The following is a 15,897-nucleotide window of genomic DNA, read 5'->3' as shown; positions in this document are numbered from 1 at the left end:
TCCAGTTACCTTGCTTTCAACAGGTGTGTGACAGAGGCGCAAACTGAGTGCCTTCAGGTGCACAGCTGAGCGCCTTCCACCACATAGAGGTTTGAGGCTCTAGACAACAGCAGCTTTGCCAGCCAAACTGATTCTGTCTTTCCCAACACCTACCTAGGAGCCAATCGGAGCCCTTCTCTCTAACACCCATACTGTACTGCACCCTGGTAATAACAAAGCCAATCAGCTGGCTTTCCTAGACGGAAAGCTGTGGTGTGATAGGCCCATGTGGTCTCCACTCTGTCTTCTGTCCAGCAAAGGGGAGAAGGTCCCTTACCCTGATGCAGTGGGGCAGGTAGTTGAAGACAGTGGCCTTTAGTGGGAAGGCCTCGCCACGCACTACAGAGTACGGCAGGGTGATTTCCAGGAAGAAGGGCTGGAAGGCTGTGAGAGACACAGTTGGGGACAGACCAAAGCCACTGTCCTCTGAGGTGCAGAATGCGCTGGCTTTCCATTCGGTGATGGTATCAGGGATGGTCAGTGTCAGCGCAGCTTTGCCTTGGGAGCTGGTGAGGGAAAGGGAAAAGGGCAGTAGGGCATGCTCCTAGAGATAACCATCTCAAATCCAAGAGAAGTAGGGCTGCAAGGGACCTTGACAGGTCACCTAGTCCAACCCCCACCTCATGATACGAGGGTTAACATCTCAGCCACTCCTATCATCCTGAACAATGCTCCCTTTGGCTTCGAACTGGGAGGACATGTACACTTGGGTTTTTTGGAAGCTCCCTTGTGAGATCTCCTCCTGCCCCATCCTATGTCTATCGCCTCAGGAAATTCACCCACATAAAAGAATTAGGGTTGTGGCTCCACAGTGAATAAGAGATCCCACAGGCATAGAGATAAAACAGGGTGAGCTATTTAGCTATTTTAGATTACCACCTCTGACCTTTGATCAAACAAATACTACACACACACATACACATTTTCCCCAGGCAATTACTTGATTCAAAGTCAGAGAGAGGTGGGGTGAACATGGGGTAACAAGTAGTACTTTCTTTGTCTGTCTTTCCATTTGCCTATCTGCCTGTCTCTCATCCTTTTCTCCAGTCTCTCTTCAAAAGGGAATTTGTTTATATCCCACGCGTCACAGAAGCATGAGCACCCGCCACAGCGCTTGACCCTCTTCTGAATTGCTTTGCATTCCAAAGCAACCATGCTCACAAAGCCCCAGAGACACAACTTACTCCACTGGAATTAAATCCCAAATCCATGTCTCAGGGAAATACTTCCGGACAGTTTCCTCAAAGCTAATTTCCATGACCGGCGGCATCCTTGTTGATGAGTCAAATGCGTTTGAAGGTCCACGTAGCTGCCTTGACATTTTGGAGGCAAAGTATTGGGTGGGGATGAGAGGAAAGAGAGAGAGAAAGAGAAAGAGAGAGAGCGAGAGAGAGAGAAATGAAAATATATCAGACCTTATTCTAATCCAGGACACTTAAGTTTCTCATTCAACAACATCCATGATCCTAAACCCTCTCCCCAAATTTCTCTCATATTCAGACCCCCCAGACTTTGAATTCCATGTTCCTTACAGATCACATCCTTCCTCACCCCACAGTCACATCACCATCCATAGGTGTCATTTTAGAAACTCTTTAGAAGCCAATTAAAACATATATATTACCAAACTGTGACTTCAGCACTGCTGGCTTGCCAAAGCCACTGCTTCTCTCACAGAGATGGACCAGGTAGGTAAGTATATATATTCCACTCTCCTCTAGCATCTAGGGAACCCAACTATAATGACTCTGTTAAGGTATTCCCCAAAGCCCTTTCACACCCAATGCAATACAGCATTCACTGGAAAGCCAGTACATGTAGAATTCACTGACCCCAGGAAATATACATGTAAATAGCTTAGCAAAGTTCACTGAAAAATTAATTGGGTTTGCACCTGACTAAGAGAAGGAACAGCACTAATAGCTCCAGCTAGGATTGTGATAATCAGAGAAATCTGCTGGCACCATGGAGGGAAGATCTGGGCCCCTCTACAGCTCAGGGCCTGCTTGTAGCTCTCTCCCTGGCCATGTGAGAGGTGGGCAGGCTCCATGGAAAAAGAAAAAAGGATCAGGCCCCTGCTTTTTTTTCCCCCTCAGTGGAGCCTGCCCATGTCAGGCTGTGCAGCCCCTGATCTGCAGGGAGGGCAAGTCTTTCCCTCTGTGGATGGTGGCATCCCCCAGGGCTGCCTGGGTGAGCTGCTGGCTGCGCGTGTGCTGCCCCAGCTCACAGGCAGCACCTGCCGGATCCAACTTTTCCCCTAGCTCATGTGCTTGAAACCTGCTGAGTGCTGCTCCCTATGCAATCTCAGGGAAGAGTTGGATCTGGCAGGTGCTGCCTGCGAGCTGGGGCAGCACACGTGCAGCTAGCACCCCACCCGGGCAGCCCTGGGGGGCGCCACCACAGTGGATGGAAGGATTGGGCTCCCCTGCAGCTCAGGGGCTGCACGGCCTTGCAGCAGCTCATGTAGGCAGGCTCTGTTGAGGAAAAAACAAATGCAGTGAGGGACCTGATCATGGGCAACTGGTGCCTCCCTGAGTTTGGTGTGGCAGCCATGGGACACAACTGTGTGGGGGGGTCCCCCAGCAGCCATCTGGTGACCAGGGGCCAGTGACAAGGAGGGGTGTCCCCCAACAGCCGGTCACCGAGCGCACCAGCAACACAGCAGCAGCAGAAGGGCTGGCAATTCTACTCATAATTGTTCCTCTTGGTTTTACAGAGCAGCCACATCCAGACAGAAAAAAGCTGCTGTTTTGTGTTGGGGGCAGCATTTCTACACTAGGGTATAATTACACCTTACAATTAGCATGTGCTAATTTTAGTTGGTGTTAAAAGTTAGCATGTGCTTTGAGCAGCTGCAGTTTAAGGGTTAGCACCCCCGTATAACATGCACTGCTCTGACCTGCCCTTAGAGAGCTGGTGACCAGGGGCTTGGCTAAGAGTCAAGTTGGCAGCTCCCTGCTCACCTGTGGCTGCCAGTGCTGTCCCAGGAGAGTAAGCAGGGAAGTGGAACCTGTCTGTCCAGCCATTGCTGTCACTGCTCTCTGGTCTGGGCTCAGCCCTGAGAGCAGCAACAGCCTAGAGATGGTGGTGGCTGGGTGAGTTCCTCTTCCTTGCCTGCTCCCGAGGACAGACCTGGCAGCCAAATACGAGTTGGGGGACATAGGGGAGCAGGGATGAGTTGCGAGGGATGGGGGCAGAGTGAAAACTCCAGGAAGCATGGGAGCAGGGGGGAGACCCAGGGTCAGGGAGAGCCCTGGGGGTGGTGGGGACAGGGGGTAAGTCCCATGGGGTAGGGGAGATGTGGGATGGGAGCCCCAGGGGAGGAGATGAGCTCAGAAGGGGTGGGGAAGGGGTACTCACCATATGCCAGGCGTGCAGTCATTGGCTCTGTGGGGGAAGATATAGAAGTTGGAAGCAGTGCCTCCTAGGATACTGAAGGACTACTCCCAGCTGGTCTTGGGCTTGTAGAGCAGTCACACCTGACTGCAACACGAGCTGCCCAGAGCCACTTAAAGACAATTTGCAAGGGAAGCTTATCTCTAAGATGTTCAGAGGGCCCTTAGCATGTCCTTTCCCACTCTAATGTTTGGACACTCCTGGTTCAAGGGCCCTTGACATGTATTTAGAGTCTAGCCTGGGGTGTCACAGCAACCACCTTGTTGGAACAGGGCATGTTTTCTTAATGGGCACAGAACAGGTGGAAGAAGACTAGATTCCTATTTCAGAACATGCTGGAGTGACTCTGGATATACAGCAGGGTATCTAAGAAAATCTGGTTCCAAGTGGCATTTGTTATGCACAGGCTGTAGGTTTGGTAAAGCAAAGCAGGCTATCTTCTTGTCATTACCATAAGCCACGTGGTGCATACTATAATGCCGGCAGATCTCAGGCTTGTGGACCTTGGTGCTGGTGAAGACTTTTAAACCCAGGTCCTGGTAAAAACAGAAACAAAAAAAAACAAAACAAAGACAAATAAGCAATCAAATACCAGCAGCATGCATTTGATGAAGCAAACCATTCAAAACCAGCCACACTGGGAAATAAGTGTCATTTCTGGACTGGAATGACTATCATATGCTAATAAGGAATGCAGAAGGGACTGGTTCATGATGGCTTCATTTCATCACTGTGTAGGTCAGGATGCCTGTTGGGATCACTAATGACACCGGAGGTAAATGCTGGTGTGAGCTAACTGAAGTTAACACCTAGATCTATTGGGGGTGATGCTGTATTTGGGAGTTTTTTAAAGGTATTTTCAAATGGCTGAATGCAGGTAAGTGAACAGTGAACAGCGCTGGACTGACAGAACCAGAGGTGGATATTCTTTGTGTCTGGTTCCAAGAGCTGGTACAACACCGAGTTTTCACAAATGATCAGTCTCTGTCAACATGTCTTAGTCATGTTCTGGAAGGGCTTCCATCTCTCTAGCCTGCTCCATTATGATGAGATGTCAAACTCTGTTTCCAGCTAGGCATGTGGCTTTGTGGGTGCCAAACCTAATGGGCACCAGCATAAGACTCCATGGGTTGAGGAATCAGTATCAGATGGGACAGAGATACCCAGGACCCTGTGTGTGTGTGTTGAGATACGTTGGGGGTTCAGACTTTTACACACTTATATAGACAGGATGGAATGAGAACCTCCATGGCTATGGAGGCTAAATCTCTTGTGGCTTGAATCTGCCTCTTGTGGTTTGGATCTGTCTCACTGTTCCAGCTGGGTTTTGGTTCCTCGGTCATATTTATATCAGTGACAAGGAAACTTCAGAAAGGTTCAGTGGCTGAAAGGAAGTTTTGATGCCCAGTTTCAGGGTGCTCCAATCCTGGGTTTTCTACTCCAGGTTTAATTATCTTCATGAATGTACCAGTTAACAAGCTCAGTTATGCTTGCTCATGGCCTTCAAAATGTGGCAGTGGTGAGAGCTGGTGGGAAGATATGCTGGGCTACTGGCAGTTTCAAAAAAGGAACAGAAACCCAGAGCTTACTTTGAGAATGCTGTAGGCGTCCCCTTCACCATCAGGAGACATGGGCTGGTAGATGAACCCATTTAGTAAGATGGGGTCAAGTGACACACACAAGTTTGTGTCCTCTTCCTCCAAATAATGGTTTTTGTAGCCATAACCATTGAGTTTCTTCAGTGGGAGCAAACTGTACACCTGCAAGAGAGGGTTTAAAACTCAGCGGTATCTGTAACAAAAAAGCCATTGGCTCTCTGAAGGCAAGCCCTTAGGAACATGGTCAGACTTAAAGGACAAACCATTGGGCGTGACTGCACAACAACAAATCTTGCAGTCATTTCTTGGCCTGCTCACTGCCACCTGTTCCATAGTAAACCAGTCTGTGGGGAAAATACCTGTGGTACTGTGATGACAGCTGGCACCAGGACAGCAAGCCACTGGGTTTGGCCATGGTGTTCATGAATGGGCCTCTCTACACAAGTCAATGGCATCTCAGTCACAAATTGAAGTGGGCAGCCCTAGGCAGCTCTCACAGAGAATGGAGTCTTGTGGCTCCTGATTGCTGAGCACATCTATGACTTACAGAGCTAGCTGAGAGTTCAGCTTCAGGCTTCATGAGGAGGACGCTCTTGTCTACTGCCCGGACAGCACACAGGGATTTTGGGGAGGCACCAAGGGTCAATTCAGTGCTGGAGGCTGGGACGCCCCGAGGAGGTTTGAAAACCAAGCTGACCTGCGATCCAGGAAAAGAATGAAAAGATCAGATTCTTCAGGTACCTTCATGTGCTGCCCCAGAGGGCAGCTCAGCTCTGCAACACACAACTCTGCCAGAACTCCACAGCCCTGGCGGGGGCCTTGCAGCCTCTATCCTGACTACAGCAATTCAGTGACGACCAGTATCGCTTGCTCCAGCCTGGGGCTGCTTCCACACTCCAATGTTCCAACTATGCGACTTTGCCTGATGTGTGTGATCCTCTGGTTGTCATTGCTAACATTTGGTCAGTAGCTGCGACAGGATCATGGAATCAGTGCACATTTCCTGGGTCGTCTTTGAACGCTCATCTTGTTCTGGGTTGCTCTCATATACAGAGTAAATACAGGTTATAGATTCAGCTCACTCACCTTATTGGGGAGGCAGTTTTCGACCCGGAAATCTGCTGAGTTGGCGATAACTTCCCCACTAGGCACAGTGGTGTAGACAAGTATCTGTACCAGGGGAGCAATTTCAGGGCCCACGTGTAACATCAGTGTTAATTTTTTTAAATCTGGTCAATGCATAGAAAGAGAGGGGGAGAGAGAGAGAGAGGAAGGCTTAGCTATGAGTAATTGGCTGCAAGGATCATGCTTCTGTACGGTGGGCTGAGGTTGCAATCTCAATATGTCTGCAGCATTAACCATGCTGAATAATTAAACAAGGACAGAAGTTTAGATTAGAGATGGGCAATTAGTTCGGCTGGGGGGCTGCTTAATGAGTGTTGGTGAGCTCTCAAGTGCTGCAAGGGTAGCCTCACCCTTTGACTTTTGCCCCACTCCCTGGTCGCCATCTTAGAACCAGAAGTCATGCCCCTAACCCCTGACCTTTGCTGCTGTAAGTCCCTCCCTATGCACCCCAGAAATGCTCCTTTTGGAGGGGGCATTGCCACCATGGAATGAGAAAAAAAACAAATCATATACTAAAACTCAAACTCATACAATAACGTATCTTAATGTTATGACAAAAATACTTTGGTCACGATATGTGTTTGTGTAGTTTATATAGAGGCGATTGCATAATAGCTCAAAATAAAGTCTTAGTTTTGTATATAGTGTGTGGGGGAGTGTGTGGGGTACAGTTGGGTTGGCTGTTTGTGTGTGGTGGAGTGTGTGTGGGGGGGTTGTGAAGGTATGTTGCAGGGTATGCGACTATGTGGCTGGGTTGCGAGGGCACGGTGTGGGTGTGGGATTTATGGGGGAGGGTGGGGAGGGTGGGGACCCCCCCACACGCTCCCCCCAGCAGCACATAGCCCCCCCATCAGTTGCACAGCAGCAGCAGCAGCAGCATGCAGTTGTCCTCGGAGCGTTTGTGGCCCATGCAGGCGCTGCTGCCCAGCAGTGCATGGCTCCAGCCACAGGTGCATATGATGGCAAGGTGCAGAGCCAGGCTGGCCCGCTCCATGCAACTCCCGGCACTCATGCACCACCGGGGGGAAGCCACATGCAATGGAGCTGGCTGCCTTCCCTGCCGCCATGTGGAGCTGTGGGGACCATGCCTCCTGCTTTCATGGTTGCAGGGAGCAGGGGAGGCGCTTTCCCCTGGTGGTGCACGAGTACCGGTATCTGCACACGCTCCGCGCGAAGCCCTGTGAGAGAAGTGACCTGGCCTGGCTGCATTCCTTGCTGCCATGTGCAGCTCTGGCCAGATGTTGTGGGTGCTGTAATTAGAGCAGGTCTTGGAGCCACTCTGATTAAAACACCCACCACCACAACACATGTAAAGTTATCCAAAGATTGCAAGAGGGAAGAGCTTGGAAGGCATCGGTCTATTTGCACACCTGGAATGCTAGTGACAAATGTAACAAAGAAAAAAACGCATTTGGAAAAACAAAATACAATTTTTAGAAGGGGTTTTTGAAAGGATTTTTCAATTCAGAATGATTTTTTCCCCCCAAAATGGACTTCTTATTCTAAAAAAGATAAAAAAACTGGAAAAGAAAATGAAATGTTTAGTCTTACCTGAAATATTTTTTCCCTACAAGTGCACGACCATAAAATTAAAAAAAATAATTAGCAGTTCACAAGTTTATACTTACAATTCTCAGATATCGCAGGCTGTGTAATAGTTCCCGTTTTCACAATATCTCCCTTTGACATCACCTGCATGAAAGAAAAACCCTTGTGTGAGCAGTGGCGTGGATGAAAGGAGGAGGAATGTTCACTGTGCAGAGGCATGAATGTAATACTACCTTCCCATGGGTGAGAAAGGGAAGATACCACACTGCGTTCACTTAGATACCTGAGGAGTGGAGTAGGGTCTGACAGCCGCTGGAATGCTCTGCAGTAGTTTGCGATTCTACTTCACCCTGCTTGTGGCCCTGAAAAACTACTAATGCCACAGGTGGATGGGTGGATCCTTCTTCTCGCTGCTTTTTTGTGACTTCATTTTAAGACTAATATAATGGTTACAAATGAAGACATCATAACGGTTTTTCAGGGACTCCAACAGGAAAAGAATTAGAGAAAAACTGGACTGGAAGGGACCTCAGCTGATCATCTAGTCCAATGTCTGGCTTAAGGATGAATTATCCTGGTCTAAACTAGGATCACAGTTAGGTGCCTAAGTTTACTTAGACACCTACTAGAAGGAATAGGATCTGGGCCACAAAGTCCAGACTCTGCCTGGAATTTACTGAAACTTTATCTGAGACAGAAATGCTCTTTTCTAGTGTACACAAATAAGTAAGCGATTTGGCACTAAAGGATCTAGAGACCCTTGCCTGCCTCCAATCTCTTTATCCAGTCCCATGTGTTGTCTGTTTTCATCTGCCTGTTGCCCACATTTGATTTCTGTAGGTCTAACAATACCTCACCTTGCCATCTTCATCTTGGCCATCTACGTGGCCCTTTTCCCTCCGGCACCCTGAGGAGCTTTCTTTGGTGCCCGGATCTCTTCCATTCGCTTAATATGGGCCACCCACTGTAGTCATTGTACTCTGATTTCCTGTATCAAGGTTAGGTCTCTCTACAATTGCAATAGCTCATTATTGGTTCTTACGTGCCATTCTTGTACTAGGAGATCAAGCTGCTCACTAAAGATTTTCCCTGAAAATTTTCCTTTCAAAATGCTCTCGTAGTAATCTTGTTAGCTTGTGAGAGAACCTGGGTTTGGCTGCTGTGTATTATGCATGACCTGGTTATGATTTTATGAACTAGAATCTTAACATGCCTTGCAATGAGCCTGGATTACAGGAGTTTGCACAATGCTAAAAAAGGTCTATTTCAGGGGCCGGCGGTTATTTTGCGTAGAGGTTCGCTTACCAAGTTTTGGCAAGCTGTTGGGGGCCGCATGGGTAGCCCCCACTTGACAGGTGTTCCACCCCCTGTTCACCATCTTGGGACCACCCCCTAATCCCTGACCTTTGCCACCAAAAGTCCCTCTCCTTGCCCCCTGGAAGTACTCCTTTCAGCAAGGGCCTTTTCTATCTCAGAACCAGAACCAGAAAAATACCAAATCAAACATCTACTACAACATTCATTAATTTGATTTCAAGAAATATTTTTGTCCTGATTTACATGTGTTTGTGTAGTGTACATAGAGGTGATTGTATAATATCTTAAAATGAAGTCTTGCTCCCGTATATTGTGGGAGGATGTGCGGGGTATGACTGGCTGGGTATAGGTTTGAAGGGGGCTGTGGGTATGTGGTGTGTGGGGGAGAGTGTGTATATGGGAGGGGTTGTGGAAAGGCGTGGGGGTGTGGGGGCAGTGTATGTGTGTGTGCAGATGTGTGGAGTGTGGGTGGGTATGGAGTTTGTGAGTGGCTGTGAGTGTATTGGGGAGGGTTGTGGCACGTGTGGAGAGGGAGGGTTTACCCACAGCTCCTCCATGGCAGGCAGCGTCCCGCCAGCACTCCTCCAAGCCTGGGCTCCATGCTCCTGCTGCTCCTCACCGTGGGGTACTCATGAGGGCCCTGTGCTCCAGCTCACCTCCACTTCCCCACACCCCTATCTGCAACCGCCGCCCTTCTCCTGCCACTTCCGTCCCTCCTGACTCACTGCTCTGCCACCATGCCCTCGTTGCGAGGCTGAGAATCGCAGGGGCCAGGCTGGTGGCTGAGTCCTGAGGCCCAGTGCTGCAGCTGGGAAGCACATGGTGCTGGAACAGGGGTGGGGGTGGAGAGGAACTGCGGTGGGCAGAAAAGCAGGGAAATGGCAGTGGCAGAGGGACAAGTAGGAGTGATGTGGGATGGGCTGCACCAGCTTGGAGAGTGGTGAGCCAGCTCCGCTCCCTGCCAGCCTACGCCCCATGTTCCTGCTGCCCTGCCCTGGACCCCCACTGATGCTGGCCTTGGCACATCGGCGCAGGCCTTGCATTCCCGCCCAGCTGTTGCTGTGATCCTATGCGACCTCTCGCTCCCACTTGTCCACTTGCTGCTGCCATTTACCTGACTTCCTGCCTCCTGCCATCACTGCTCCTCACAGTCCTCCGCTCCTGTTCGGGCAGCAAGTGGTTCCTGGCTGCAGCACTGGGACCGCAGGAGCTGTCCCTGCTCGGCCCTGAGGACTGGGGCAGTTGGCTGCGGTCCTCCCCTGCCCCCTTCTCTCCCTTATCTGAATTTCCCTCCTGAGCACACAGAGGTGGGAACAGCCACAGGGTCCCAGGCAGAGGCTTCTGGCTGGGGGGTGGGGTGCAGGGCAGGGCAGGGCGGGCCTTGCTGCAGTAGCTGCTGGGTCCTGCCACCAGCTTCCCCCAGGTTCTACAGCTCCTGCTACCTTGTCATTTTTGACAGGCAGCCGGGGAAGATAAATATTAATTTTCTAAATTTTTTAGGGCCCTGCACACCAAATAGAATGGCCTGGCAGGCCAGATGTGGTCTATTTCCTGCTTCTATTCTATTCTTCTTTTAATTTCTTCTTTTATATTACCACCCTGTACCATGATATCATTCATATTTTAAATTATGAGAACTATATCGGCAGCAAATAAATAAGTAAATAAATATTGGCTTCAAATAAACAAGGCATCTGCTTGTTGCAGCTGCAGCTGCCTTGTATATATGCAAGTTTTTGGCATAAGTCAAGGGGCTCAAGGGTCTTCCCAGTTCATTACATCCATGCTGGGAGGCAGTGTGGACCTAAATCAGCATCAGTTTCACAGGCTGGTGTTGCAACCTGAGTGGAACAGGCAGGAAAGCACAAAGTGTGCCTGTACACGTGCAGGGATGTGGCTCCAATGTACTGTAATTACAGTGTGTCAGAGCACACTTGATTAACTGAGCCTGCTGGGGTGTCCTAATTAGCATGCTTTAGCAGCCTCCGCATCCCATGTATTCAGTGTCCCCACACTTCAAAATGGTGGCAGGGGCGCTTTAATTAAAGTTTGTCAAACAAGCTTTACTTAAAGCACCCCTACTACCATTTTGAAGTGAAGGAACCTGAACACACAAGATGCTGTGGGTGCTTTAATTACAGCGGTGCTTGGAGCTGCTCTGATTTAAGCGCCCACCCCCAGAGCACATGTAAAGATTCCCCAAAGATGCAAGAGGGAGGAGCTTGGAGGGCAACGGTCTATTTGTATGTCTGCAGTGCTAACAGGGAGTGCAGCACCTCTGTAAATACAGAGACCCTTTATGTTTCTGAGAATGGGGTTTTTCCACGCTGTCACCCTGATAGCACGGCTGTGCAGAGAGTACTGCACCCAGGAAAAAGAGGAGACTCTGCAAACCTCTGGAAATATCAACCTGACCCTGTGCAGGACAGCTGCTGAGCTCTGGCTAAGTGGAGGAGCACAGCCTTTTTAAGTAAAACTTGTGGTAAAGAGCTGAGTGGCAAACTAAGCAGAGTGTGAATCACCCAGATGTGAATGATCAGGGATCTACTGTACACTGCAGCACCAAATATTCAGAAAATGGGAATATCAGCACCCAGCCATCAGAAGGCTGAGAGGGCAGGGATTTCATAGCAGGCTTCGAATAGCTGAAGAGTGGTTATAAAGAGGACAACGATAGAATACTCGGTGGCTACGAGGGACAAGACGAGGAGGAGGGGGTCTTAGATTGCAACAAGGGATATTTTGGTTGCATATTTCTAACTCTGAGGGTGGTTAAGCATTGAATTATCTAGAGAAGCTTTGAGAGCTGTATCCTTGGACAGTTTAAAAGCAGATTATATAAGCACTTGCCTGGGATGCTTTAGACAGAGTTGAACCTGCCTTGAGGGGGCTGGACCTAATGTCATCTCTGAGGTCCTTTCCACCTCCACTTTGTTGTGATTTTATGAAAAAAGACAGAAAGGTCCAATGCCGGACCATTGCAACAAACCCTGCTAGGGCTGAGACAGAAACACAGCACAAGGACCAATGATCTGGGGAACCCAAATTGTTCTTTGTGAGAGCTAGCATGCTGCAGCCCAGCCAACCAGCGATAAGCAGGGCACAGAAAGATTTAAAGACTATGTCGAGCAAGGGAAGCAGCCCCTACAGCAAAGGAGCCACAGACGTGATGCCACCAGACACAGGCAGCAGATGCTAGTCCAGCCTCCTAGGAGCCATGCACTAAATGGCATATACAACTGTTTCCGACGTGGTGGGAGAGCTACAGATTCACGACAGCAGTGGGGATGACACTGAAGGCAACTGTGCAAAAGTGGCAGACGTCAAACTCACCCAGACTGATGGGGCCAGGCCAGGTCCTTTGGGAGCCTCAGATGTTTGATGTAGAAGGGGTGGAAGATACAAGGTATCTAAGCCATGCGGAGAACCGAGAGGACATAGCCTAACACAATGAAGGTAGCAACAGGACGGCAGCAAGATGCCCCCACCACAAAGTGGTAACAACAACAGTAAGCAAGAGACCAACTTCAAGATCAAAACACGTGAAAGACTATAAGACCTAAAAGGCTGCAATAAACATTCAGTCAAGTCTATGCCCCTCAGGGTGGGCTATGTAGTAATAAATAACCAGTGGCTTTACCAAATCAGACAAAAATTGCACTCCAGCCACAGGAGAAGGGCGTAAAGGACTCTGGGTAACAATTCCACGGTCCCCTGCTACAGGTAGCACGTCTGAGTTCTGGCTGCTTTTCACGTTAATGGCTTGGGGCTGATTGTCTGGTATACAGGAAAGTGCTGTACTGTACTGCAGCAATGTCTGTCCGCTGTGTCTCACACATGCAGGCTTACCAAGTAGTAAAAGGTGATTTCCTTTTCCTCTCCCACGGCCTCTGGTGTCAGGATGTAGTGTACACGCACCTCCAAGTCAGAGTCGCAGGGTAATACCTCGGGCTGGGGCTCAATTTTAAGGAAACTCTTACTTGGGGAATAAAACCGAGTTGCAGTGTGACTGGCGGTACCATATTCAGGAGTGACCCAGTTACTATCGTAGCAGTACTCTTCAGAGCCATGTCTTGCCTGAAAAAGAGTAACATCTTTAGCAACGATCGGAAAGCGGGTAAAGGGTAGCAAGCAATTGCATAAGGAGAACCACGGGTTTTTTTAAATGTACTTGGTAGATTTTGAAGTTTACAATATAGTAATCCTACAGTGACCTTTCTTCTGTGGGGATAAATAGGGCAAAGAAGTGAAGGGCCAGGCAGGAATCATATGCAGGAGACAGGGAACAAAAGATTTAAAGAGGGTGAGGGAAAGGAAAGCAAAATTCCCAGCCAAAACACTTCATTTCCTCTTCTGACAAGCAACTAGCTGAATAATCACATGGATTTTTCCCAGGGAGCTCATTCCAAGGTATCTTCAGTTGCCTAGCCACTGACCCGGATAGTAATGGAGAGAGCGGTGAAGTTTGTAGTGTCTATGGAAAACCAAACATTTCCTTGCTCATCTGTTGTGTAGTTGCGATCATTCTTGTCCCCATTCACATAAAGCTTGAGTGTTTCATTGGCCAAAGGAGCATTTGATCCATCCACCATCTTCACCTAGAGGAGAAATAAGCAATTGCTGCTGCTTATACCAGGTAGGCAAACACAATCCCACAATTTTAAGGGGCACTTGCCCCAGGTACTTCTCTCCTGTGGTTCCAGAGGGTGCTTCCTGGGGAGCAGAAGAAGGGGCAGGCATGTGTGATCATGTGAACTACCACGGGGGAGATGGTGCATCCTCACACAGTTTGATTAGGAACATGGGAATTAAAGTTTTGAGTCTGGCCAATGGGCCTCCTACTCTGTCTGTGAGAGTCCCCACGGTTTCCCAGGAAAGCAACAGCATCCTCTTCAATGACAAGGTTGTATCAACACCCCCATTAACCACAGTTTGGAATGCTCTTCTGCATGGGTGTAGATACTGCAAGTCCTGCACTCTCAAGGGCTCCCTACCTTCCCATAAAAGAAGATTCCTGGTCTGTAGTGAGAGTCCACGTATTCAAACCTGATTTTGCTCATGACATGTGTGATTTCACAGGAGCCGGTTCCAGTTAGCTCTACCCCTGTAAAACAGCACAGCAAAGAAGGTTTATTAATGAATGCATCTTGGTTCTCCCCTACAGCACCTCCAGTACTCCTATCCTGCCTTCCCACGTAACTGGCCTTTGCCTTTTCCTCTCCTTTCTGACTGGCAGCCCCAGTGGCTATAGCACCACTGCCCTACAAGGCTAAGACAGTGTGATGCATACCTGTCCCCTCTTCTGTGATCTTGCCTTGCACTTCAATATTCATGTGGTACCCTCTTCGATGGAGCTGGAATATCTTGGTCCTTATCACATTGGAGACACAGCCATGTACATCTGCCTGAACAGGGGAGAAAGGAGGATACAGGATAATTCCTAACCAGTACACGGCCTCAGGGAACAGGATCTCTCCATGCCCAAGATACCTGTCTGCTGCTTGGTTTAATCCCGTCATCTAACTGGCCTGGTCTCGCTTCACTCACTCATTTATTTCCCTTGTCTCCAAGAAGACCCAGGAGATGACTCACTAGTTTCCTGCCAGATCCCCAGGTCGCTTGTACACGTGACGATGTCACGATGTACACGTGATGAAAATTTCCCATTGTGTGCCTTAATAGAGTCGTACATTCCACGTACCCGAGTTTTGGGGCTTGCAAATGAGTTTGCACTGTTGCAATCTGGAACATTGCAGCAATTAGTCAGCTCGGCCCCTGGCCACAGGAGAGGTGCGCAGGCCCCGCAGAAAAAAAGGATCTGCCTTCAGCAGGCTCCTATAGCTGGCAGGATGACTGGGGCCACCCAGGAACAGACTGACTTGTCCCTGGGGCAGTGAGGGAAGGCAGCAGGAAGGAGGTTGGGTTTCCTGGCAGCCAGAGAAGGCAGAGGAAATAGTGCATGGGGTGCTGGAAGCAGTGTGTGGCTCCAAGAGGTGGCTGTTGGCCTGGGGGGACTTTGCTCTAGCCTGGGTCCTCGTCCCTAGGAAAACAAGAGCATCGCTCATATCCTATGCTCACTCAATATTTTTCCAGTGACATATTAGTTGCTCAGCTTGGAAAGAAACTCTAGTGGTAGGCATGAACAACAGCTGTGGTCTGGTGGTTAGACTGCCATGCTGGGAGGTTTAAATCCCTCCTGGGCAAGAGGGAACCTACCAGCCACTACTTCCAGTATCCCAGGTAAGTGCCCTAACCACTGAGCTACGGGAGTAAGAGAGAGAGGTGTACACACAGCCCATTTATGTTCTTCAGTCTACATCTAGTACAACTCCATTATCAGGCATCCAAGCTTTGTACGTGTCTTACCAAGTCATAGCCTTGAACATGAGGCTTCAGCCTGCCTGGCACAGCTGCTCATTCCAGTCTGCCACCTCCTCAGTAGCATACTTCTCTTTCTGGCTCCCCTACACACAGACTCTGCACAGTGCCCTCAGATCTGGGTTGCTTCTTTTAACCCTGGGAGACCCCCAGACAAGCCACCCATGATCTAGCATGACACATCTAGAAGTGCTGTACGGTTGTGCTGCAACTGCTACTGTGCATGCTGAGTCTGAGCAATTATATAGTTATATATAGGTGTTCATGTGCTCAAGACTATGTATGCATTCAGTAACTCTCCTAAGTGCATAATTGCTTAAAGTACCCTGTAGATAACCAAAAAATTGCCAGAAAGATGACTTGGAAACAACGGAAGGCACTTTTGCATGTGCTCCAACGTGCTCTTATCAGAATGCATTAGAGCTGATTCAGTTGAGTCTGCTGGAGCGTTTTAACCAGTGGGCTGCAGCGTCTCATGTTTTAAAACGGCAGTGGG

At 49.2% G+C, this 15,897-nt stretch overlaps 1 protein-coding gene across 1 annotated transcript in view; it reads right to left on the bottom strand.

Annotated features, from left to right (window-relative positions):
* The window catches only part of A2M (alpha-2-macroglobulin), a 57,450-nt gene that overhangs the window by 24,043 nt on the left and 17,510 nt on the right, over positions 1-15,897 (bottom strand). The window contains exons 9-19 of the mRNA XM_090043982.1: positions 14,314-14,428; positions 14,018-14,127; positions 13,460-13,621; positions 12,873-13,100; positions 7,787-7,850; positions 6,120-6,262; positions 5,581-5,730; positions 5,025-5,195; positions 3,792-3,971; positions 1,224-1,279; positions 317-545 (exon numbers count right to left, since the gene is read on the bottom strand). Of these exons, the coding sequence (XP_089900108.1) occupies positions 317-545; positions 1,224-1,279; positions 3,792-3,971; positions 5,025-5,195; positions 5,581-5,730; positions 6,120-6,262; positions 7,787-7,850; positions 12,873-13,100; positions 13,460-13,621; positions 14,018-14,127; positions 14,314-14,428 (1,608 nt within the window). The remainder of the gene's footprint in view (positions 1-316; positions 546-1,223; positions 1,280-3,791; positions 3,972-5,024; positions 5,196-5,580; positions 5,731-6,119; positions 6,263-7,786; positions 7,851-12,872; positions 13,101-13,459; positions 13,622-14,017; positions 14,128-14,313; positions 14,429-15,897) is intronic.

This window comes from Crocodylus siamensis, chromosome 4, assembly GCF_052110815.1.
Source record: "Crocodylus siamensis isolate JL-2025a chromosome 4, ASM5211081v1, whole genome shotgun sequence".
Classification (NCBI taxonomy): Eukaryota; Metazoa; Chordata; order Crocodylia; family Crocodylidae; genus Crocodylus; species Crocodylus siamensis.
This window is presented reverse-complemented; position numbering and strand designations above follow the sequence as displayed.